A 27,680-nucleotide genomic window follows, 5' to 3' on the forward strand; every position below is an offset into this window, starting at 1 on the left:
GGGAGCCTAACTCCCCACCCTTCGGGGAAGACTCACACAGCAACTTCCTTCCAGAGGGTAGAGGATGGGGAAGGATGTTAGAAAAGTAATTTGACCATGGAGAAACCTGGCCACCACTGCCTTGGCCAGGTGACCAAAGTTAACGAAAACCCTGCTAAGTCATGTTGAGATGTCAACACAACATGGTAAGAAGGGCACTTTACCTCCGTGGGCCTCCTCCCTTAAACCCCGTAACTTCAGTCTAAGCCATTGCCTTCTCCGCTAATCATGAGAAGTATCAGATAAATCCCCAAAGAAGGGCATTCTACGAAACAGGAAGAGTAGGCTCAGAACTGCCACGGTCTCAAAACCAAGGAACGTCTGGGAAACTGTCAGAGCCAATGGAGCCGAAGAAGACATGCTAAGTGTCATATGGTATCCTTGAAGAAGATCCTGGATATCAGTTATAAACTAAGGAAATATGAAGTATAGACTTCAGTTGATAATAATGTGTCAGGGACTTCCCTGGTGGTTAAGAATCCAACCTGCCAAGCAGGGGACATGGGTTCAGTTCTTGGTCTGGGAAGATCCCACATGCTGCGGGGCAACTAAGCCTGCATGCTGCAGTACTGAGCCCGTGTGCCACGGCTACTGAAGCCCAGGCACCTGGAGCCCATGTCTGCAACAAGAGAAGCCAGAGCCGCAAGAAGCACATGACAATCAGAGCAGCCCCCACTCCCACAACTGGAGGAAGTCCAAGTGCAGTACGAAGACCAGCACAGCCCAAAAGAGCCTATTAATAATAAATACATAAGTATGAGAGGTGGATCAAATGGCAAAATATCTGCCTGCAATGCAGGAGGACCTGGGTTCGATCCCTGGGTCAGGAAGATCCCCTGCAGAAGGAAACGGCAACCCACACTAGTATTCTTGCCTGGAGAATTCCATGGACGGAGGAGCCTGGAGGGCTACAGTCCATGGGGTCTCGAAGAGTCAGACACGACTGAGTGACTGACACTTTCACGAGATCATTAGTTGTGACAATGTATCATACTATTATAATATACTATGCTAATGATAAAAGAAAGTGGGCATGTGGTGGTATACAGGAACTCTGAATTAGCTTTGCAACTTTTCTATAAATCAAAAACGATTCCAAAATAATTTTTATAAACTTTTTTTCCTAAGGCTCAAATGGTAACCAAGAGAAGCCTTCACACACAGGAGAATGCCTTCAGCTTCTGTATTAAGCAACTTAGGCTGTGTTCTCAACAATCCCTTGACATCCACCAAAGAGAAGGAGAGTAGTTACAGCCTGAAGGGTGTTCCCCCAAATTTCATATGGTGAATCCCAATGTACTCCAGCATGTGACTGTATTTGGAGACTGAACCTTTAGAGAGGTGATTAAGGTAAAATGAGGCCACTGAGGTAGACCCTAATTCAATCTGAGTGCTGTTGTTGCAAGAGAAAATGTGGAGGAAGAGACACCAGGGGTGCACACACAGGAAAGGCCACGCAAGGACACAGGCAGAAGCTGGCCATCTGGGAGCCAAGGACAGAAGCTGCAGGAGAAACCTAACCTGCCAGCACTTTTGATCTCAGGCTTACCGCCTCCAGACCTATGAGAAAACTAATTTCTGTTGTTTAAGCCACCCACTCTGTGGTACTTTTCATGGCAGCCCTAGCCACCTAATACAAAGGTGAAGCAGAAAAGCACTGCTTCCCCGAAGATCAAGTGAAGGACGTAAGTGAGCATACAGAGCTTAGTGGCTTCTGTGCCAAGGGTACCTTTTGAGAGGCATCTAACATAGGCTGCTGGTTCTGGGCAGCAACTAAGTGAAGTGAAGATGACCTGGGCTTTGGACTCAGGCTGACTGAAGTGCAAGCTCCAGCTAGTCATTAAGGAGCTATGCAACCTTCTGGGCAAGTTGTCTAACCCCTGGGGTGTTTCTATCAACTGGTGCCTACACTTCAGGGTTAAAAATGTTTACCAAGGGTCGAGTACATGGTGAGTACTGAATAAATACTAAGTTTCCATTCTGCCCTTCCTTTCCTCTAAGGCAGAAGTCTGCTTGGCAAACTATGGTCTGGGAGTAAATCTGACCGTTGCATGCTTTCATAAATAAAATGTTGGAACATGGCCATGAATATTCATGAAAGGACTGTCTATGGCTGAGCTGTGCTACAGCGAGAGGTGAGTGGTTACAATACAGACCGTATGGCCCCCAAAGCCTGAAATACTTGCTATCTGGCCTTCAGCAGAGCTTGCTGATTCCGCTCTGTCACCAATTACCCTATTTCCAAAAGCTGACAGACACTTGTCATTCCTTAACATACCTGAACTTCCCAGCATCTGCCACAGATGCCGTGTCTTGAGATCCTTCTTCCTCCCTGGAGGCCAGCAGTCTGAGCTCAGGCTCTGCACTTCCAACTCCCTGGTACTCCTCACAAGTAAGCTGCTGCTGCTGGTGCTAAGTCACTTCAGTCGTGTCCCACTCTGTGCGATCCCATAGACGGCAGCCCACCAGGCTCCCCCATCCCTGGGATTCTCCAGGCAAGAACACTGGAGTGGGTTGCCATTTCCTTCTCCAATGCATGAAAGTGAAAAGTGAAAGGGAAGTCGCTCAGTTGTGTCCAACTCTTAGCGACCCCATGGACTGCAGCCTACCAGGCTCCTCCATCCACGGGATTTTCCAGGCAAGAGTACTGGAGTGGGGTGCCATTGCCTTCTCCCCTTACAAGCAAGACTCTTCCCGAAACACACAAGCTTTGAGATATTCAAAGTCACACCCCACTGGCCAGCCTGCTTCTGCATTCCACACTGCAGTTAATTACACCAGCACCTATGCCTGTGGCCTCAACAGAAATCACATGACTTGGAATCCCAGGACTGGGGTTCAAATTCCACCTGTCAGAGCCTTACCTACAATATGAGAATAACGACTCCCTTGGAGAACCCATAACAATTAAATATGGAGAAAATGTAAATAAAGCCATGAGTGCAACAAGAATTTTTTGCCTCTAGATCTATCTTAGCAACCCAAACAAGCTTCCCAATTGTGGTGAAAAGAATTCGTTACAGAATGTGCTGAAACATGGATCCCCTGGCTCTCTGACTACAGTGCAGTTTGGGGCAGTACTCCAAGGGACAGTCCATTTACCTCATGCCTGGACAAATATTTCCTGTATGTGCCATGATATGAAAAGGGCTCACAAGCGCTGGCCCTGGACCACTTTGTACTTTTCTTCCTTCTCTATGAACTCCTTTTCCTAAAATTTTCTCAAATGGACCTCCACCTCCCTATATCCTCCTCCTCGGTCACTCCCAAGGTTTCAGGCACTACACATCCTTTGAGTCACTAGTCTCCCAACCAGTCTCCTCTACACCAAGATGGCCTGAACAAAATAACCACTCACTATCCCAACCAAGATCTATTATTTAATCCCTCTACTTTATATTTATTTACTTACTGGGTGCACTGCGAATTCACTGCAGTGTGTGGGCTCTTGGCTGTGGCGTATGGGCTTTCTCGAGCTGCAGCATGAGGGTTTAGTTGCCCCACGGCATGTGGGATTTTAGTTCCCCAACTAAGGATCAAATCAGCATCCCCTGCACTGGAAGGCAGATTCTTAACCACTGGACCACCTGGGAAGTCCCAATCCTTCTACTTTAAAAACGGTCAAAGAGTGCATATTAATGCATGCGTATGGAATCTGGAAAGGTGATACTGATGAACCTATTTGCAGGGCAGCAATGGAGACGCAGACATAGAGAAGAGACTTGTGGACACGGTGGGGAGGGAAGGAGAGAGAGAGATGAGCTGAGAGAGTAGCGTGGAAACCTATACATTACTATATGTAAAACAGATAGCCAGTGGGAATTTGCTGTGTGACACACGGAGCTCAACCCAGGGCTCTGTGACAACATAGAGGGGGTGGGATGGGAAGAGAAATGGAAGTGAGGTTCAGGAGGGGGGTACATATATATACCTATGGCTGAGTCACACTGATATATGGCAGAAACCAACGCAATATTGTATATTATCTCCAGCCAGAAGAATCAAATCCTCCCTGCGCAGCTCCCCTACCCCCCGCCCCATTATCTCCATCCTTGTCTGGAATGCAACCTGCCCCTCTAAGGCCCTGTGAGACCAGCCACTGAGTGTCAATCCAGACTTCAGGCAAGGCTCTTCTTTCCCTAGGGGGTAGCCTTCCCACAAACCCAACCCCTGACTGCCACATAACCCCTAACTCATGTTTGAAGAGCACCCTACAGTGTCATCCGTACTCGGAACCTTGCCAGCTCCTCCAAAGAGATTCTTAGGCTCCTCCGTGTGGTCACAGCACTTTGTAAACACCACAGTGTCTTCATCGTCCCTCTCACTCAATTGGAAGGCCCCCAAAGTATGTACTTACATTTCTATCAACCTAGTCTCTAGCACAGAGCCCAACACATAGCTCACACTCAGTAAATCTGTACAAACCCGACGTTCATGGAACCTCATGAAATCACTGAGTAAAGGAAAGATGGAAGTAACTTAGAGTGCCTCTGAGGCCATTTGGAAAAATTAAGGTTAACACCAGAAGAAGTGCCATCCACACCACAGAGTCTTCTTTAGAAGGAAGCCTGGAAAAATCTCTTGCCAGCTTGGCCGCCGCTAAGTCCCGGAGACCTGGGGAGAGGGAGCTCAGAAGAGCTCCAGTATGTAAAAGGGGGCTGTTTCTAAAGGCTAAAGGGCAAACAGGCTAAGATTTTTCAGTGTGAAAGAAAGAAACGTGGAATGGTAACCACAAAAAAAATTATGAAAAGGTGCAAATTATGCAAATTAAAATGTGATTATTTTAAGCAGTCTGCTAGCATGTTCCCTTCTTATTATAGGGAACACACGTGGGACTTACCCCATCTTTCTTTGCTCCTTTCTGGGTATCATGGAGAAATCTACAAGCAAGAGTATGACCCAGTCACAGTGACTGGCAGGTATCAAGCTATGGTTGAATTATTCCTGCCGTAAAAGGACTTGTTATTCCTTAACTGCTGATTAAAACACCACAAACTTAAGAAAAATATGCAGTAAAACCTAATGCTGAGTAAAAATCAAGTCCTCGGAGACCGTTTAACGTGTGCTGCCTTGGCCTGGCCTAAGACATCGTTTCTTCCTGACCAGGAGTCTTGTAGAACTCAGGTGGCCATTCTGAGTCATGACGTTCAGAGGGAAACCGCAACTCAAGACAACGTACGGATGCTGGGTGGTTTCCATACTCTCACCGCCAACATCTTTAGCAATGGTTTCTTCCACACTCCTCCAAAGCACAGTCGCTTGCATTCTTACAGGTTGATCTTTATCACTTTCGATAAGAGCTACAACAAGACCGAGAAGAAACAAACAAGGCCGTTGGTCAGGAGCAACACAGATGTCAGGAGATGAAGACCAGTGACACATCTGAGGAGACTCTTCCGTGGAGGCCATGAATGTGTCCAGCTCCTCCAGAAAGCCACACCCAGAGCTAGTGAGCCCAAATCTGGATACCGACAACCAGACCTCAGAGCTTCCTGTGCGGAAGCAGCAGACCCTTCCCTGGTGGCCCATGCCAGAGACCCAGACTAAAGTCACCAAAGAGGAAGTGGGAGAGGGGGGCAGATCACCTGCTCCTGGAGGTCAGGAGCGGCAGCAGCCCTTCCTGTGGGCATTTCAGGAGCCAGGTACTTGCCAAACATTCCCTCTATCCTCTCAAAGATCAATACAGTAGGTAATTTACTCTCATTCCCAGAAGAGAGAAGTTGTGAAGTAATTTCCAAGGACACAGAGCTACTGAGAACAGGGACTCAGGACTGGAACTCACTTCTGTCTGTCTCAGGGCCAGAGATTTCGCACAATACTGCATGGCCTGGGTAGAATTCCTCCATCTAGAAGGCAGTGAGGGAAATGGGGGTGTGCACAAAGGCTCCAACTTATCTAACGCAGATAAGACCTGCTTAAACCACACAACTTCTAAAACAAGCAAAAAACCAAACAAACAAATCATGGACTCTGCAAATCTTCCACATGCATACACTCATATTTTAATGTGTGTATATATGTGTACATGCATAAATACACACACATTCATTCAAATCTTAGGAGCACACACATCTGGCTCTAATAGGAACTATAGAAATGGTGGGGGAGGTAGTAAATTATTCTAGAAAAATAAATGATCTTTAATATAGGAAATCTCTATTGAGTTTTTACTAAAGAGCTCAAAGTTGACAATCATTCTTTGGCTGACACAGCAGGAGATTCCTAGCCTGTACGCCTTACCTCAAGACCTCTAACTTCCATATAAAATATTAACACTAGACTCTAGGATGTGTACAACAGGCATATATTTTCTTTTGATTACTGAAGACTGCCAACATCCAGAGACCTTGTAAACCAACAAAATGCACAAGACAGAAGTGTCCATGCGCTCCATTCTCAGATGCCACTCTCCTCCGAGTTACAGCAGAGTCGTGACCTGGGCACAGTCACCTCACTTGCATTCAACTACATGTGCTCTGCAAGATGAGGGATGTGGTTCTGGAGGAAAAGACACACATCTGCTGCTCCCTCAGCCCATATGGGCTTCTCACATAGTGGGATTCTGGTGTAGGTATTTCTGGTATAATGCAGTCCCAAGTTCAAACTTTCTACTTCACCTGGTGCTTATCCCCCAAAAAACCCTGTAACAATCTGCCAATGACAGAAGAAAAATGGTGGTACCATCCAAAGATGTTGTGTCTGCACGTGGAATTTATGAGCAACTTAAGGGATGCTTAAAGGCAACCTGATGCAAAGGTTGCCTTACATTCTGACTTTTTCATTTACCTGTGTAAAGAGCAACTTTGTAACCTGTTTCCACACTCAGCTTCAGACAATAACTCATTTTCTGCTCAACTTTCATTGGAGTTTTGATCTCACTGTCTGGTGAACACACTGAACCATCTGGAGCACTTACTCTCTATCAGCTTCACGAATCACTACTCCTCACTTCCATGAAGAGCTCATAGGAACTTCACAGAGGCAGGGCACCACCAAGAATCTGATCTTTTTTCTTTATCTGTCTTTTCTGTTAAGAACCAATGCTTTCTTAAACCTTTGCCCTTTTATCACTAGTTCTAAGAGCTGGCTTCCTTTATAGTGTAATTTTACAGACATAATTTTAATTGCTTCACACGAATCATGTGCAAACCAAAAGATGATGAATAACACAAGGAGTTGATGGCAACGCTGGAACTGGAATCCAGCCCGTCAGTCAGTCACCGTGTTATGCTGTTCTCATGGCCTACTCACAGGGAACAAAGCCTGCTGCACATCAGGAAGACATATGCTTGCCAGAAAGCAGAGAGACCTGAGGGTGAAATTCCAGTGGAAAGCATATGGCTGAAGATAAGGAATCAAGAGGACCGATATTGTGAGAACAGGCCACTGAGTTAGATGAAGGAAGCTGAAGATGGGCTTTAAGGCAGACAGTCACAGTGAAATAGCAAGCACCAAAGCAGAGACTGTGTATCAAGCCCTACACTTCACAGTCTACCTCGCAATTTCACGTACTCTGTAAGAGGAACACCATTATTACGCCCATCGCCTATGAAGAAACACCTATAATTTAACCAAGCACACCAAGTGGGAGATGAACACAGTCTCAACCTGCCCAAGACTGGGGTGGATGGAGACTTGCACCTATTAGGATCATTAACAACTCAGGTAAAACCAGAGACTTCCAAGTCCCTAACTTACAGTGGATAACTTATTCTCCCAGGCTTTTCCGAAAGTGAACTCAATCTGAGTAGGCCTGTATCTATCAAAGAAACTGCATAAATAATTAACATTGATAACTTTCCAAAACTGAAAGCACCAAGACCAGTTACGTTCACTGGTAGATTCTACTAAACATGTAAGGAAGAAATTAGACTAATTCTCTTTCAGAAGACAGAAGCAGAAAGAATACTTCCTAACATACTCTGTGAAGCCAACATAACTAATACCAAAACCAAACAAAAACATTACAAGAAGTCTACAGAACAGTATCTCTCATGAGCATAGATGGAAAAATCCTTGACAAAATACTAGCAAACTGAGTCTAAGAACATATAAAACAAATTATACATCATGAGCAAGTGGGACTTACCCCAGGTCTCCAAGGCTGGTTCAATATTAGGAAATCAATTAATGTAATCTATCACATTAATTGGCTAAAAAGAAAAATCACATGGTCATATCAAAAGATACAGAATACATATATGACAACGTCTAACACCTATTCTTGATAAAAACTCAGAAAACTAGGAATAGTGGGGAACTTCCTCAACTTGCCAAAGAATGTCTGTAGAAACTCTACAGCTAATATCAACACTTAATGGTGGAAACAAAAACCTTTCCCATCAAGATCAGGAACAAGACAAGAATATCTCTACTCCTTTTCAGTATTGTACTAGAAGTCCAAGCTAATGCAATTAGGCAGAAAAAGAAAACAGGTCTACAGATTGGGAAGGAAGAAATAAAACCGTCTTTTTTTGCAAATGACATGACTATCTATGGAGGAATTCTGAAAGAACTGATCAAAAACTCATGAACACAAGGGATTATAGCAAAGTTCTAAGATACAAGATTAACATACATAAGTCAATCAATTTTCTATACGCCAGCAATAAACAAGTGGAATTTGAAATTTAAAATAGGATACCATTTACATTAGCATTCCTTTCAAAAATGAAATATTTAGGTATAAATAACAAAATACATACAGGATCTATGTGAAAAAAAGCTACAAAAGGCAGAAGAAAGAAATCAAAGAACTAACAAAATGCAGAGATGTTCCAAGTTCATGGATGGGAAGAGTGAATATTGTCAAGATGTCAGCTGTTCCCAACTTGATCAACAGATTCAATATAATCTCAATCAATGTCCTAGCAAGTTATTCTGTGATTACTGACAAACTGATTCTAAAGTCTATATGGAAAGGCAAAAAATACCCAGACTACCCAAAATAAAATTGAAAGAGTAGAACAAAGTTATTCTACTGGACTTCAACACTTATTATAAAGCTAAAGTAATCAAGACAGTGTGGTATTGGCAAAGAATAGACAAATAGATCAATGGAACATAACAGACACTCCAGAAATAGATACATATAAATACAATCAACTGATCTTTAACAAAGGAACAAAGGCAATACAATGGAGCAAAGTCTCTTTTCAACAAATGGTATTGGAATAACTGGACATTCACATGCAAAAAAATGAGTCTAGACACAAACCTATGCCTTTCACCAAATTTAACCAAAAATGGATCACAGACCTAAAACAAAACTATAAAACTTCCAGAAGACAAAATAAAAGAAAATCTATATGATCTTGAGTATAGCAAGGACATTTCAGATATAATACCAAAGGCACAATTCATGGGAGAAATTACTGACATGCTAGACTTCGTTAAAACTAAAAACTTCTGCTCTGAGAAAGACAATGTCAAAAGAATGAGAGGATTAGACACAGACAGTGAGAAAATATTTGCAAAAGATATATCTGATAAAGGACTGTTACCCAGAAGAACTCTCAAAACTCAAAGAACTCTTAAAACTTGACAATAAGAAAACTCGATTTTTAAAATGGACCAAATCTTAACAGATAACTCACCAGAAAAGATATATGGATGGCAAATAAACATACAAAAAGATGCTCCACAACATATGTCATCAAGGAAATGCCAATTAAAATAAGGCACCACCCAACAGCTATTAGAAAGGTCAAAATCCAAAACACTAACAACACAAAATGCTAGCAAGTTGTGGAGCCACAAGAACTCTCATCCATCGCTTGTGGGAATACAAAATGGGTACAGCAGCTTCAGAAGATAGCGGGTTTCTTATGAAACGAACATTCTTACCATACAATTCAGCAATCATGCTTCTTGGTATTACTTAAAGGACTTGAAAACATGTCCACACAAAACCCTGCACACAGATGTTTACAGCAGCTTTATTCATAACTGCCAAAACCTCAAAGCAACTAAGATGTACTTCAATAGATGAATGAATAAATAACCATGGTACAGTCCAGACAATGGAGAATTATTCAGCTTTAAAAAGCTATCAAAACATGAAAAGATGTTAAGGAAACTAAAATCCCTATTACTAAATGAAAAAGCCAATCTGAAAAATATGGATGAAAAGCTATGACCAACCTAGACAGCATATTAAAAAGCAGAGATATTCCTTTGCCAACAAAGGTCCATCTAGTTAAAGCTATGGTTTTTCCAGTAGTCATGTATGGATGTGAGAGTTGGACTATAAAGAAAGCTGAGCACCAAAGAATTGATGCTTTTGAACCGTGGTGTTGGAGAAGACTCTTGAGAGTCCCTTGAACTGCAAGAAGATCCAGCCAGTCCATCCTAAAGGAAGTCAATCATGAATATTCATTGGAAGGACTGATGCTGAAGCTGAATCTCCAATACTTTGGCCACCTGATGCGATGAACTGACTCATTGGAAAAGACCCTGCTGCTGGCAAAGACTGAAGGCAGGAGGAGAAGGGGACGACAGAGGATGAGATGGTTGCATGGCATCACCAACTCAATGGACATAGGTTTGAGTAAGCTCCAGGAGTTGGTGATGGACAGGGAACCCTGGTGTGCTGCAGTCCATGGGGTTGCAAAGAGTCAGACACAACTGAGTGACTGAACTGAATCTGAAAAGGCTATACACTGTATAATTTCAACTACATGACATTCTGGGAAAGGCAAACCTATAGAAACAGTAAAAAGATCAGGGATTTGAGATGGGATGGGGGAGGGAGGGACAACTAGGTAAAAACCACAGAGGGTTTTTAAGGCAGTGAAAATACTCTGTATGATACTACAATGATGGATACATGTCATTATACATTTGTCCAAACTAAGAGAGTATCTAACACTGTAACGTAAACTTTGGACCCTGTGTGATAAAGATGAGTCAATGCAGAAGCATCAGCCTTAACAGATGCACCCTCTAGTAGGTGATGCCGACGCCAGGGAGGCTATGAACATTTGGGGACAGGGGTAAACGGGGATTCTCTGTGCCTTCCATTCAGTTTGGAAGTGAATCTAAAACTCCTCTTATTAAATTCATTTTTTTAAAAAAGGTGGGCTCCTTAACTGCTACTTAGGACCTCTGGCCCATAAAGGAGCTTTTGGTTGGTGACAGAAGTGACCAGAGAATCACGTCTCCCTGGAAGAGTTTCCTCAATTTGATTTCTCAGAACCTGTGCTCAAAGAAGGGGTTCATTTGTAACTGTTAGCTAGTGACTCTAGATAACCCCCCAGAGACAAAACTTACTGGTTTCAACGCTCCGGCCCAAATAGTAAAAATTTTCCCAATGGCCCTGGTTTTGTAGGGCACTCCAGCTCTTGCTGACTGCTCTTCTAGAGATCACCATCCTGTGTCCACTTTCTCTTCTGAACTCCAGGACCTGCGCACCTTTATGCCTCTGCCTGGAACCCCAGCAGCCACTCCTGCTGACCCAACCACAGGCTTGCTTCACTACAAATCTGAGGACTCAGGCTGGAACACCAGTGCTTCCTTCCTGTCGGTTTCAACCTCACACTAACATTCATTAATGTTAGATATGGGTGTAATAGCTTCTGTGACATCGGAGTTTCTCTGTGAATCAAAAATGACCAAAAAGAAGAGACTCCCACCACCACCGCCCCAACTCTATTTTCTTGAGGTAAAAACCCTCATCTCAGAGTATGGCGCCGGGTTTGTTCTAGCTGCCCTCTGACGTTGCCGTACAGTGTGACTGGATAAAACCTCCAGTCATCATTAACTGAAGATGGTAGAAAACACACAGCAAAGGAAAACAAAAACAAAAACGCCGGAAGTCTGAAAAATAGGAGCGTGACAGGAGCACAGGAAAGGAGGGATGAGAAGGCTGCGGACAACCCAGCTTAAAGCATGCTCCTGATAGCAAAATCCTGAGTGAGGCAGGACCTCAATTAAGTAGTAGTTCTCTCAGATATGGGGAAAGGTATGTTCCCGGCTTTACAAACGTAAGGTACTATGACATTTAAATTGCTTATATGTCCATTAGTATTTTCAGTCAATCACATGGAGCTTATGAAAGTAGACTACTTCAATTTAATTCATTTTAATAGGTACATACCAGCACCCATCAGCCAGGTGACTGAAGGAAGTGATTAGATCCTGTTTCCAAGGCTTCCAAGGGGAAACAAAGACCAGGAGTTCAAAAGATGTCAGGGCGGAGAAATGCCATCAAAGGTGGTGCAGAGAAAGGAGGAAGCACATTGCTACCAGGTTTTTGGAAAGAAGCTTCTTCTTACATAGGGAAAAGGAGGACATAAAGGAAGACTGGATGAAGCAACAGAGGTGAGCCACAGCTGGGATCAACTGGAAAAGAGAAAGTTGTGACCTAGGACTCAGGGAAAAGAGCAAGCAAAGGGGAAGTGGAACAGAAGGGCTGGTTTGGGCACAACAGTGGCTTGGACTCAAAATTCATTCAGTGGGAAACGGATTCACTTATCAATAAATGGTGCTGGGGCAACTGGATAGCCTTCATCATGTGAAAAAATGAAGACGACCCCTACCTCACACCATTCACAAAAATTGGACTCAAAAAGGAGCCTAGACTTCAATATAAGAGTTAAAAAATATAAGAGGAAACATGGGCATGAATCTTTGTGACCTTTGAGTAGGCAATAGTTTCCTGGATATGACCTCAAAAGAGTAGTGGCAAAATAATAATTTAACTGGTCTACATTAAAATTTGAAACTTCTGTGCTTAAAACAAAAGTATCAAGAGCACAAAATGGAAGAAAATATTTTCATATTGCATAATTTGTATTTAGAATATACAAAGAATTCTTAAAACTTAATAAAACTATAATAAGATACTAATTCACATGTACTACAAAGTTATCTATCTTTTTGATTATAGCCAAGATAACAGGTAACAGATAGATAATAACAAGAGTTACCAAGGATTTGGAGAAACTGGAAACCTTATACTCTGAAACTAGGAATCCAAAATGGTGCAGTCATGTTGGAAAACAATTTGGCAGTACTTCAAAAGGTTAAACAGATTATTTAAATTTAAACCATATAATTTCAGCAATTTCACTCCCTGGTATGTACCCCTCAAAAAAGCAAAAGACACATCCCCACAAAAGAGGATACACATGTTCAGAGCAGCATTATTCGTAATAGCCAAAAAGTGGAAATAACTCAGACGTCCATCAACTAAAAAATGGACTAAAACATGCAGCATATGCCCGTATATAAAAAAGCCAGGCACAAAAGAGCCCATATTGTATAATTCCATTTAGACAAAATCCCCCAAACAGGCAGATCCATTGAGGAAAAAAGCAGAGTGGTGTTTGCTTAGAGCTGTAGGGTGTGGGGCTGGAGGGGACTTGGAGAGGGAAGGATGTGGAGTAACTGCTAATGCAAATGGATTTTTTTTAAGGGAGATTAAAATGTTCTAAAATTAGATTGTGGCAACGGTTGCACAACCCTGTGAAAATGCTAAAAAACACTGAACTTTAGATGGATGAATTATACAATATGCAAAGCATCCCAATAAAGTTGTTTTCTAAAAAAATGCAATGGGATAGATTATAATGGAAAAATATGTAAATCTGAGTTGAGAAAACAAAATTTTGTGAATCATAAAGCACTGTAAACCTAATTAAATGGAAAACCATGAACTGGGAACATTTTTGAATTACATACATGACTGATGGTCTTTAACAACAAAAAGTTGTGATAATTCAGTAAGAACTGTATTGCCCTAGTAGAACAGAAGACAGATACCATAAGAATTCTCAAAGAAAAAAGTACAAATGACCAATAATATATAATAATCCATTCATAACATTAATAAACTTTTCACCAAGTAGTCACACTTTTATAGTCTATCCAATGAAAATATCAGAGATACCTTTAAATATTAATAAACAAGAATGTTCTTCCACTGTTGTTTATTAGGAAACTGGGATTGGCTTACACATACGAAGCTGGGGGAGTGGGCAAATACATCACTATCGTTTATTTACTATAGAAAACAGGGCAGGAAAGACATTCGACCAATTTTCAGAAGTGGTTGTCTTTCTAGGGGTGGGGTGGGAGTACCAAAATTTATTGTCTATTGTATAAATATACAATATTTATATTGTATATTTTCGTAATGAATTTTCGTTCACAACTATTCTTTCCAAAATTCAGAAAATAAACAAGTTACTTTTGTATTTACCTTCTTTGAAAAGGAATTTTATAAGATGATCACGTATTCTTTACCAGTGGTTCTCTAACTTTGCTACATATTAGAACCACCTGGGGAGATATTTTAAAATCCAAATACCTCATAGGCATTAAATCAGAATTTCTGAAAGCAGGACTCAGTCAGTGGTCTTCTTTAAAATCCCTGGGTATGATTGAGTGGTACAGTCCGATTGTGTATGGGTGGACCAGGACTCACGGGCAGGAGAATAAACAACACTCAAAGGTCCGTAAGTTCACAGCAGAACAAACCAAACACACACAGGTGTGTGTGTGAGCACAGAACAAAGTTTGTGTGTGTCCTAGTCATGGCTACGTGCGGCAGTAAGACACAGGCAGGCCGCCTGCTCCCTGGAGGAGGTGATCATAGAGGGAGCCTGCGGGAGGGAACATCGCGCTGTGGGTCAGAGCCCTGACTGTGGCCCGACCATTCAGAGGTGCTGGCAGGGCTTCCACTAGCTGGTTCTGCACGCAGACTGTGTTATCCCTGTGCCGCCCTCCACCTCCCTGGGAAGGGGCCTCTCAGACGCACGTGTGCACAACCTCCAGCCTGCCGCCTCCCCCGTGCCTGCCACCAGAGCACAGAGCCACGTCATCGGCAGCTCATGTGTCAACAAGGCACAGACAGAACAATGCAGACTGGCACCAGCATGGGAGAATATGCTGGGGTGGGAGCTGGACTGGGGCCAACCCCTACCAGCAACTCGCACACTGGGGTAAGTTCCCTGCTGAAGAGCCTCTGAGGCTGCATCTGCAAAGAGCCCTTGCCAGCCCTCACCTCCCTGCCATCCCCCATGATCCACGCACACAACACAGACCACGGCTGTCGACGAACCTGGAAGCCAGTAGAGTGTTAGCTCTGCCTGTGACCTTGATCTGACTCAGCTGTGATAATTCCTCTGTCACAGTACCATAGAAGGAAAGAAAATGGAAACTGAGAAGTGCAGACACAAGGGAAGTTGAAAAGAGGAGGGTTATGGAATGGCTTCTCTCAGCCTCCTCTTGCTAATTAGTGGTCCACAGCGGGCCTGACAAAGCAATGACTCGCACCATCCACTCAAGACTGTTTTCAGAAGATGCTGACTTCAGAAGGAAGCCTCTCAAAGAATGCTAGAGGCAATGTGAAGTCAATATAGCGTTTTGTAAAGTGACTGGGCAGTATGCACCAAGAATTTTTAAAAATGCAGTCCGTTTAGTTTAATACTTTCACTTCTGGGAACCTGTCGCTCTTGAGAAATCAAATGTATATAAAAATCACTTAACAGAAATATTCACATTGGAAGTTCTGGAGACTGGATGCACAACACTGTCAGTGTATGACCAACTTGTACACTTAAAAATGGTTAAGATGGGAACTCGTAATGTGTATTTTATCACAATTAAAGATCTATAGGCATTTAATAACAAAAACAAAACATTTTGACTCAATTTAAAAAAAAAACTGAAAAATAATATAAATATCTAACAGTAAGAAATTAGTTAAAAATCAATTATAGAATATTGAAACAATGAACATCAAATATCAAGTTCTTCAGGCACACTGGAACACGCTCATGATATAATATTCAGGAAAATGACAGAGAACATGTGGTACTGGGTTTAGAAAGAATTAATTTAAAAAAAAAACCTAGAAAATCAAAACCCTAAGAATGATCCTGTCTCTCCACTGGGATTTCCAAATTTTCTACAATAAACACTCCAGCAGGGTGAGAGAAGGAGGGCCTTGGTAGACATTAACTCATGGTCCAAGAATCAAAGGGCAGAATGACTTCCACTTTACAGCCCGTCAGCTTTGAGGTTTTCCCTTAAAGAAACAGACAGCCTGAAGGGTTTTCAGAACTGCTACATCAGCTCTGTCAACTGAGACAGAACTGGGACTGGAGACAGCAGAGGCACAAGTGCAGCCGTACCCCCATATGTTCCAGGACCCCCAGTGGATGCCTGAAATCACAGAGTACCGAACCCTATATACAGTGTTTTTTCCTATGCACATATATCTGTGATAAAGTTTAATTTATAAATGAGGTAAAATACAAGATCAATGACAATAACAAATAGAATGAGGTCTCTCTCAGTATTTTATTGCAAAAATTTAATGTATTTCCCCTCTTACCTAAAGCACTCATCACGTGCTGTGGTTGTAACTTGTGTAGTTTGATGTGTGAGAGCAAAACCAGCACAAGTTTTTTTTCCTTCCTCACAATTTCACGTATAGAAAATTCGTTCTTACCGTAGATCTTAGCTACTTCGGCAAATGATTTTTTTTCTTCTCTTACTAAGTCGAGAACCTTTGCACTTAAAGGAAACCCTGCACAGCTTCTCTGCAGCGTGTCTGAACAGTCAGCATCACTACTCTTGAGCTTCAGGTCCATTCTTAAGTAAAATAAGGGCTGCTTGAACCCAAGTACTGCAATATCAAAACAGTAGATCTGATGACCAAGGGGACTATGCAGTGACTAATGGTCAGGACACACAGAACAGAGAGTCAATTCACGTCCCCGACAGGACAGAGCAAGATTTCATGATGTGATGGTGCACAATTTAAAAATTATGAATTGTTTACTTTTGGAATTTTCCGTTTAATATCTTTGGACACCAAATGACCACGAAATAACTGAAACCACAGAAAAAGAAGCCACAAATAAGGGGCAATGACTATAATCAGCACTACCCAGTCTCCTCATATATGTGAGGATTAGAAAAGCAATATCACCCACTTTTCACGATCTGCTGTTTCACCCCATTCACAGCAGCTTTAAAGGTCCCTTCCTGCCTCCTTTTGACTATTTATTCCTAATGGGCCCAAAGTGATCTGGGAAAATGTAATCCAAATATAAAGTCACAAAAGATATTACTAATAAACAATCCACAGGAAACGGGCTTTGCTCTTCTCTGAGAGACAAAAGGATGTGTTACAAATATTAATGAATTCTTAATCCAAAAAGGCTTGCAACACCACCGAACTACTTTAGTGGATACTGATCCTTGTTTTCATCACCAGAAAATTTACTTCTCATTTAGCAAAAACAAAACCTTTGAAACAGTACTCGGGAAACTGAATCTTCCAACTAGCAGTGAAAAAATATAGATACTGTAGAGCAACATGAAAGAAGAGTAAACATAACTGGCAAGAGAACTGGGACATAGACTCGACCACATGAAGTGCACGGTCCCATGACTTCAAAGTCAATGACATTTTCTCAGCTCCAGGGTTCTCACGACCTAGGAGGTGAGCACCAAATGTACTCGTATACACACCTTCATTATTGATACAGGCTGTGTGGAGTGCCTGTGACAGGAGTTTCTAGTATTTGACTTTTGCTAGAATAATAGTCCGGTCCAGTAGTTTCTTGATTAGCATCAATTAGTGAAGCTTTTCTGTCTAAACAAGTAAAACAGGTTTGGTTTTTGGTTGGGTATTTTTGTTTTGGTTTTGCCTTAAACAGAAGAAAGAGAAGGGCAGCTAATCTTACAAATGAGAAGAGAAGTCATGGAGGTAAGTTCACAGCTGGGTCTGAAAGACTATGTGTTCTTGAAGCACAGCTGGGAAGGGAAAACAGAGAGGACAGAGTAGGTAGGGGGAGGGCAGTGGTTCTCTACCTATGGGATCTACTGTATCATTAGCAACAACAGTGCTAACTTCTCTAACAGATGGCTATTTTAAAATCCAGTGCACGTTCACAACCATATGTCAACTATTTTTATAGGCAGGTAGAACATTAGGGCTCTGGATAATTTTCCAACAATATGGTTTAAACAGAAGTGTGTGTGTGTGTTTAACACTGGAAAAAATGTTGTTTACTGTCTGATGTATTCTGAGTCACTGCCACTTTTAAGCAAGCATCTCTGCCCTTGACTTTCCTTTTTGAATTAAAATTACCAAGATAATGAAACCAAATGACCACTGTGAGACATAAGTTTGCTGTTCACATTTAGGCAATCATCAAACACTGCCCCACCAGAGAAGAATGCGCTTAGTGTACTTAATTATCATTTGAACCAAAAGCATCTAATATGGAGACTATTTCCTTCATTCCATTAAAAGATTGAATTTTGCAGAATTAGGTATTCCCTTCCATTTGTAAGGCCTTGCAGAGAACATATTAGCATAAATACATTTATTCCTATAGAGAAAAAACAAATTTTGAGATATTTTCTCAAAGCCAAAGACAGCTAATTTGGTGAGGACACAAGAGACAAAGTCTTGTCAGGGATTTCTCTGCAAGTTTGCCTGTAGCCTCAGTGAGACCCTTCTGGGTCTGACCGTTCTTGCCACACTGCCCAAGCTTGTCATGCCATGCATTGTTACCTGATGTCCCACGAAAATGCCACAAGGTAAGTAAACAGTAATTGTGAAGTGATGAATGTGCTCGCTAACCTTATTGTGGTAATAATTTTGTAATATATATATCAAATCACTACATTATATACCTTAAAGTTATAATGTTATGGGTCAATTATATTTCAAAAAAGCTGGGAAAAAAACATTTTAAAGTCCCATTAAAACTAACCTTGATTTTTTAATCAATAACAATATTTCTGAAATATAGTATGCCCCAGAGTTGCTCAGGTGTTCACCAATCTTAGGGCTCAAGAGGCATCAATTCATTTGCAGCAGCACAGACTACAGGAGGGAAACCTCTAGAACCTGGCTTCTATAAATGAGGTACACTTGGAGAAGACATCATGCCTGCCTTCAATTATCAGACATAAGAAGCGTACATACACTAATTCAAGGAAAAAGGACAAATGATGAAGCTAATAAGAATAAAGGCAAAATCCTGTGCACAATTTGTAAAAAGCAGTAATTCCAAGGGAGTAACTGGTGAAAGGGAAGTGTGGGAACTGGGATTTGAAACAAGCGAAGAAGAAATCTGACAAAGAGATACAGCAGTGGGGGGGAGGGCAAAGAGAAGCAAGAAAGGACATTCCAGGAATTTCCCCAAATACTGATAAACAGGTCAAATTCCTTGGCACAGGAAATCACTTCATACCAAAAGGTTTCCAAGTTCCAGCTAATGACTGGATTGTAAACAGTGTTGTCCAAAATAAGAAAGTTCTATAACAACAAAAGATTTTTGGACAATCACCAACTCACAGCACCAATGCTAACATTCAGAGCTTACAGTTTACCTTAATTTTACACCCTCCTTCAAACTGCAAATATCCACTACATGATTTAGAAATAACGCATATAACATGTTGAAATTAGAAAAACAGAAGCCAACTTCACAGTCCCAGGGCATAGTTTAGATCAACTCCAAACACGTCTATTGTGTAAATGTAAACAATTCTTACACTGGCATATGGTCAATAAGGCCCCAGTTTATCTTGCCCTCAGCAAACAAATACTCAGAAAACCTAAAAGAAGATCAAAGAACTTTTATAACTCCAGGTATCAGCATCTTGGCAAGGCTTTCCTCACATCTGATTAAAGTTAGGTAACATTTGGGTTTTTACTGGTAAAGTAAAATGCAAAAAGTTACTAATAAAAAGTGAAGCCAAAATACTTCAAATAATCTATAAGTCCCTTGTCCTACCACTTCAAAGTCTGAATTTTCACCAACAATTAAATTTTATAGCTGTTCAAATGCTGGATGATGTAATCAAGGAAAATACATCAGTATATAATGCTAAGCAGTAATAAACAGACTGTTGTCAGATTACACTTGCCAAAATCCATAACCTTGTAAACATACCACAGCAAGTTTAGATTATAGCGTTTCTCTAATTTGTGAACAAGAAAACAAAACTGTTGGTTAATGTTAATATTGATAACATGAATCTTTGTAAAAGTCTAGTCTGGGCAATCAATATGGTTTACAGATAGGTTGAACTAAGGAAATCAATCTATCCAAATAATCTTTCTTTTTTTTTAAGATCTCCTTCCAGAAGTTACCATAACAAAGAATAAAAACGTTCTGCTGGAAGATTTCTTGTAGGCACTAGCTTTGCCTAATTCCAACATATTCACTATTCACATAACCAAGAAGCCATTAGGGGACTCGTTTACCTGGGGACTTTTTGGTTGACCTTGACGGCACAGAGTGAGACTGTCGGGGCAGCAGAGGTGATGAAGGCAGAGACATGGAGACGCCTTTAGCCAAGCTCATCCTGTAGGCATCCTCTGCCACTGGAAGGCTGCTCACAGGAAACTCACCGCCATGGCCAGGCGGCAGGACTGGAGGGGAAGTCTCTGGACCAAAGTCACCTCCTGGAGTGGAGAGAGAAAACCTTAGGTTAAGCCACAGATGCAAGGTTAATTCCTAAGAACTACATTCTTAGAATTCCAATATGCCATATGTGTGTGTTGAGTTTTTTTTTTTTATGATTTTTTTTAAAAGGATTCTCCTCTCATCCCATCCACTTCACACTCCACAGGGCGGAGTCCACCATCCTAAAACTCAACCAGCCCAAACCCTTAGTCATGAAACTGGAACCGTGGCTCATTGATGAAGCAGGTTCTCCTCAATATTCAGCCCCTTAATGAACTTAAGGACAGACAAGCTTACTATTAAGAAATTAAACCTTTTAAGGCACATATATTTTTTAAAATGCAGAGAATGCAATTAAAAAGAGAACACAGGGAAGGGAATATGTCAGCTAGAACCAGAACCTCTGAAAAAAATACAACCAGTCCTCAAGTACACAGCTGTTATGCTTTCCTCCTCGACACCAGGCATATACAAAGAAGCAACTGAGACGGTGCAAGAAGAAGAGATAAATTATTTTCCTGATGATTAAAAGAGCATCTTCAAGCTTTGAATTATACACAGCAAAACTAGAAAGGTACAGAAAGTTTTCCACAAGCTAACTTGTGTCTCTGACAGAAGTTATCCAACTGGTCCTTACCATGCCTTCCTGACTCCAAAAACCAAAGCCTGGATTTGAACTTACACCATTTATTTAGCCAGGTGGGAACTCAATTTTTGCAGATCTTTACACACAACACTCAAAAAGGATGCAATCCTAACTGTCAAGTCCCCAAAGGCTTCACTGTACTTGTTTTTCACATTAGGAGGCATGCTGAAGTAGAGTCACTCCCTCCACAGACCAGGTGGGAGTAGGGAGGGGAAGAGTTTAAAAAGGGCGAACATGCTCAAGCACTGCTTTCAAAGGCAACTCAAAACCAGCAGAGCTGCGAACAGAAAAGCCACAGGTTCCACAAGGCCTAAGTTGGCACCATCAGAAAGTAATTTCAGTCTCAGCTGGGCTAGCTATGCTTGAAAGGGTTTTAATAAAGTTGGGGAACTAAATATCCAAACGACCTATATTTGAAGAAATGACGAGAGTGACCAGGACACTCTCACAAGAATTTTCAAAAACAAGAACATTATGCAAACATGTAAGACAAATAACGTTCTTGTCCATGAGGAAGGTAAGCATGAGGGCCAGAGTTAATGGAGATCCTTACCTCCTAAGTCCCAGTGAAGGCCAATAACCCCCCTTCTTGCAAGCTCTGCCCACCCTGCTTCTGGAGTCTGCACTGTAAGATACCACCAGCACCAGTTCCCATGACCCAGGAGCTAGTCTCACACCAACACAGACCTGCAAGAAATCTTTCAAAAGCCACCTCCTTGACGTTTTAAGCCAGGGCATGAAGCTTCCCAGTTGTCTCCCCTTCAACAGTCTGGTGATGAAACAGATCTTAAGGCACAACAGGAGATGCACCATAACACCAGCTCCCCCTGGGGCTGGTTCACCATGCTGAGACTTGAAGCGACAGCTGTTTGCTCTGGTCCAATATCAGGCTCGCATGATCAGTCCCCCCACCACATTGGTCTCATCTTAGGAATGCAAACAGGTGCTGTGCCTTCAAGAATGATACCTGGTCACCTGATTCCTGGTTTGGCCAGAAACCCCCGAAGACAGACAAGAACATGGAAAGCACCAAGGCCACACACAGCCCAGGGAGTTACATACATAGGATGTGGAGGGCTTGAAGAGGCAACACTGGTTTTCCATGAGGTTTGAAGAGAGCTACCCTGCCCTGGGACTGCCCTTGCACTGCCAAGACCACCAGCCTGGATACTCAAATGGCTATGGGGTGGCCTGATGGGAACAGGCACTGTCCCTTCCTACTCACACACAAGTATCTCTGACTGAAAACAAACAAGCCCCAGATTTCAAGTCACCTCATCTGGATGAGGACACAAATGAGGGAGAAATGCATCTATTACAACACCACCAGAAATAAAACTGCAAGCTGATTACCAAGAAAGCATTTATTTTCTTTAATACTTAGAATTTTTCAATGTGATACATGAAGAAATTGGAGATTGAGGGGTAAAAGAGAATTAAAGTGTTTCCTAATTACAAATTCTGCCCATAAACTTTGTTTATATCAAGCAAAGCAAATATTTTCATTAACTGCAAGTCTGGTGGGGATGGGTTTCCAAAGAAAGCCATAACCATGAGGACCTTCGGCCTTCAGAGCAGCTGTGCTCCAGTACTTTGATTTTATGTGGTCTGCAATAAAACGGAACTTAGAGATGGGGCTGGGGGAGGGAAGGTTTCTATTTCAAGTTTACTTTGACATCTCACCATAACATCAGTCCCAAACATGCTGTTCTGTTGATTTGTTTTTAAGACACAATTAAAGATCCCTAACTTCCAGCTTCCTTTCATCACAAAAGCACAGAGCAGAGAAAGCGGCTTTATGTATGAACAGGAGGCACAAAGATCCATTGGCTAAGAGGCTGGAGACAGCACTTGGAGTCTGGTGCTTTAACTGCATCAGACAAGGGGTTCAGGTCAAAGTCAGTCCAAGAGCATCACAAGGATGCCGACGCCAGTGCCAGAAAGAGAAAGTCTCTTAGGGGCATCCACAGGACTATGCAATGCTGGTTCTAGGCAACATGACACCAGAAATTCTTCGGTTGATTTAACATTCCCCAGCAGATGTTTAAAGAGGTTTAAGAGGAATTAAAAACATTTCACTGCAACAACCAGTACGGCAGGCACATTTCTTTTTAGCCTTGAAAAGATGTTTTTCTTTTACCTGTGACCTATTTTATTCCATACCTCAATTAAGTGACAGGAAGCACACCTCAATCCCCCTTCCTGTTGCTGAAACAAGAATGCCCAGGCCAGGTAGTTTGATGCATCCTCTCCAGGGTAGGAAAACCACATTATCAACCACCCGTGACTTACCAGCCCTCCTCCAGTTCCCCTGGCAGGTGTTTCCCATTTATTCACCATGGACACTCACATCCACCCCAACATGCTTTCACTCTCAGAGACCACCTAATCCGATCACATGAATTCACAGACAAGACGCCAGGGCATGGGGGCTAACCGTAAAAACCAAGGTCAAGGCTCAGTTCAGTTCAGTCGCTCAGCTGTGTCCGACTCTTTGTGACTCCACGAACCGCAGCACGCCAGGCCACCCTGTCTATCACCAACTCCTGGAGTTCACTCAAACCCATGTCCATTGAGTCAGTGACGCCATCCAGCCATCTTATCCTCTGTAGTCCCCTTCTCCTCCTGCCCTCAATCTTTCCCAGCATCAGGGTCTTTTCAAATGAGTCAGCTCTTTGCACCAAGTGGCCAAAGGACTGGAGTTTCAGCTTCAACATCAGTCCTTCCAATGAACACCCAGGACTAGTCTCCTTTAGGATGGACTGGATGGATCTCCTTGCAGTCCAAGGGACTCTCAAGAGTCTTCTCCAACACCACAGTTCAAACGCATCAATTCTTCGGTGCTCAGCTTTCTTTATACTCCAACTCTCCCATCCATACATGACCACTGGAAAAACCATAGCCCTGACTAGATGGACCTTTGTTGGCAAAGTAATATCTCTGCTTTTCAACATACTATCTAGGTTGGTCATAACTTTCCTTCCAAGGAGTAAGCGTCTTTTAATTTCATGGCTGCAGTCACCGTCTGCAGTGATTTTGAAGCCCGCAAAAATAAGTCAGTCAGTTTCCACTGTTTCCCCATCTATTTCCCATGAAGTGATGGGACCGGATGCCATGATCTTAGTTTTCTGAATGCTGAGCTCTAAGCCAACTTTTTTACTCTCCTCTTTCACTTTCATCAAGAGGCTCTTTAGTTCTTCACTTTCTGCCATAAGGGTGCTGTCATCTGCATATCTGAGGTTATTGATATTTCTCCCAGCAATCTTGACTCCTAGAACTCTCAAAGGCCCCCCAAGTGGCCATCTCATGCTCTAACAACACACACACACACACACCTTTTCTTATTTTAAAATCACCAACTCTGAGTTTCAAAAATAAAAGACCAGAAAGGGCATAAGGGTATAAGGTTCTTCCTGTTTGTAATTCATATAAGCAAATATCCATATATATATATGTAGTAAATAAAAACAAATACACATACATATATTCTTTCACACAAGAAAACTAAATCCAAGTAATAGTTTGCAAAGATAATAGAATTATCAAAGGGGATAAAGTCATCCAATAAGGCTTTCTTAATTGGCAGAAATAGCTTTTGATAATAGTTCTTTAAGTTTTTTTCACTATTATAGACTGTGAAAAAGGATTTAAACTCATAATGGAAGAAAATGCAAACCTGGGAGATGATGAATGTTTTAAAGCAGCTGTGCAGAATGGCCATGTCCAGCACTAGAGATTAAAGTACATGGAGTGCAGGATTAGGGAAGGATTTTAAAAAACGAGGGCAACAAAGCCAGGGAGATGAAAGTAAAAGTGCATTTCTGAAAAGAGAAGACCTGAGAGAGGCAAGAGTGAGCTTCGACATTCAGGTAAATAGGTCTGCAGATGCAGGAAATCAGATTTCCATTTATTGTGCCATTGAAGTGGCAAGCTGGAGGAGGGGGGAATGGAAGCTTAGAATAGAAAACAGAAAAGATGTTCTGTTTATCCAGTTCCAGAACACAGGACTGGTGCGATACGCTTAACTAGGGCATTAAATGTGTTAGGGCATCTTTTGTGCAGTGCCTGCCCAGGAGTGCGCTCATGTTTCTTAACCATATCTTCCATCATAAAGCTTTGTATTCATATAACTCATGTATATTTACAGAAACCTAGAAAATTGGAAAAGATTTCCTCCCACAAGATCCAATATCATTTTTGGAACCTTGAGAAGTCTCTCTCTGAAAGCTCTTTAAACCATTTTACATCTTATAGGATCTCCCAAGCATCGAGCCAGAGCTGACTGTTAATGTGCATTTTCAAAAAGAAAGATTAATGTATTCAAGAAAGCAATTTTCCAAAACATTCTTCACACAGTCATGACTAATTCTCAAACAATACCGCTAAAAGGCAACAAAGCCGCTAACCCCAGAACACAGAAAAATCTGGTCAATAGGACAAGTTCACCCTTTTGTCTTCAAAACTCCAGAGGGTTCTGAGGAGAGCTTAGTGAGGACTATCCTCACAGCTTTATTCTAATACTCGAGGGTTACAGAACCAAATGTACTTTATCCAGAGACAGATGAGTAACACACTAGTATTTCCTCTCGAATTGTCGAAGTTTTCCTTCAAGGCAGGCATGTCACCCTGCAAGGGAGTCTGAACTTCCAAGAATATGTATATGACCTCAGGAACACTTCCACTCCCAAGCCCCAGAGGGGTGTACTGTAACAGAATAAGTACTTTTTTAGTTGTACTACGTGTTAGGACAAGGTTTCAGGCACTTTATATCACTGTAACCACCTCAGGAAGCAGGTGCAGGCTGCCCTGGTGGCTCAGTGGTAAAGAATCCGCCTGCAATGCAGGAGACCCAGGATCAATCCCTGGGTCACAAAGATTCCCTAGAGGAGGGCATGGCAACCCACTCCACTATGTTTGCCTGGAAAATCACACAGAGGTGCCGGGCGTGCTACAGTCCATGGGGTTGCGAAAGAGTTGGACACGACTTGGCGACTAAACCATCTCCAGCAGAAAGGAGTTGCTAGTGTTACGTCCATCCTGCAACAAGGAAACTGAGGCTCAGAAAGAATCAAGAATCTCGATCAAGGACACCAACAAACGGCAGAGTCAGGTCCGAAGCCAGGCAGTCCAATCCAGAGTCCATTCTCTTTTTCCTGTTCCCCTAAGAAAAGGCTATTGAGATAAGCCCTTCCACCATGTGTTGTTTAGTGTACTTAACGGGAAAAGCCAAAAATAGTCTATGTAGGTCTACATGCAGTGCCGGGCCATGGTGAGAAGAAATCCGTCCCTTCATCTATTTTCACTCTTCGTGCTGGCTGTTTAATTAGCTCCAGCACTCCTGGAACACTCCATTTGGGAGGCACCCAGGCCCAGGCATCATTAATTTCTTTTCTGTCACACTTTATGCTGTCACCATACAGGCAAAGTGGATCCGAGAGAGATGTTTAGTCATCAGGCACCCTAAATAGTTTCTTCTCATTTCACTTTGTACTGTAAATGCATTAAATCTTGTAGCCTCTGGGCCTGCAGTCTCTGCCCAGGATGGAGGCACTGATTGCCACTCCCACCACACAGGACACAGAATCCTGCCACTCTGCCAGGCTGGGTGATGAAGGGGGCAGTGGGGCAGTTGTAGCCAAAAGCAACCTGGCTTCTAGGTTCATCTTAAATCTGCATGGATTCATTATTCTACATCTCCAGCATTCCCCACGGGTCCTGTCTAAAACTCCACACTTGCATTCTGAGATTTGCCAGGCCCACTGCACACACCCGGAGCAGCAGTTCCCAGCTCTCCTCGCTGCCTCACAGAAGGGAGCCCAGGCCCTCACGGAGGACGCCACAGGGAGCAGTCAGAGGCTCAGCAACGCACCGGCCAGCGAAAGCTCCCCACGTGATTCTCAGGTGCACGCAGGAGGGAGAACCACTGAAGACGGAGAGACCACAAGAAAGGAGACAGAAAGATCTGAAAAGTTCGTGCTCCTATTACGAGATGGTGGGGTGTTGGCGGGAAATGAAAAGGAAAACAAACTCGAGGGAATACTCCATCATGCGGATGATTAAATAAAGGTTCCCATTATTCACAATGTGTATCCTTCAGTGTGTGTGTATGTGTGTGTATATACACATGTGCATGCACACAGTGTATGTTTACATGATATACACGTGTATATCATGTAAACATACATACTTGTACTTGCATGGAAGGTCTCTAAGAAGGACACACAGGAACCACGTGCAATGGATGCTCTGGGAACAGGAACTGCCCAGCTGGGAGCCCGGATGGGAGGTAAATACACTTTTAACTGGTTTATATTTTTTTCCTATGTGCATATGCTTCCTCTAAATATTTTAAATTTGCATTCTTAGGATTGAGACAGGGGTGGATATGAAGATCTTAAGTCTAACAGGGCCACACACCACAGCTTAACTTGGCAAGTGGGAGAGATGAAGTTTCATCCCATAAAGACTGCTCAAAGTGACAGTGGATGTGCTTGACAGGTGGATGCAGGACAGGGGAGTAAGGAGAGCCCTATGCCCTGCCCCGAAGGGAG

General features: G+C 42.4%; 1 protein-coding gene across 1 annotated transcript in view; it reads right to left on the reverse strand.

The window, feature by feature from the left end:
- The window catches only part of TANC1 (tetratricopeptide repeat, ankyrin repeat and coiled-coil containing 1), a 244,883-nt gene that overhangs the window by 111,037 nt on the left and 106,166 nt on the right, over positions 1-27,680 (reverse strand). The window contains exon 4 of the mRNA XM_052657219.1: positions 20,282-20,482. Coding sequence (XP_052513179.1) covers positions 20,282-20,482 — 201 coding nt within the window. The remainder of the gene's footprint in view (positions 1-20,281; positions 20,483-27,680) is intronic.

The sequence above is a fragment of the Budorcas taxicolor genome, chromosome 2, assembly GCF_023091745.1.
Source record: "Budorcas taxicolor isolate Tak-1 chromosome 2, Takin1.1, whole genome shotgun sequence".
NCBI classification, from domain to species: Eukaryota; Metazoa; Chordata; class Mammalia; order Artiodactyla; family Bovidae; genus Budorcas; species Budorcas taxicolor.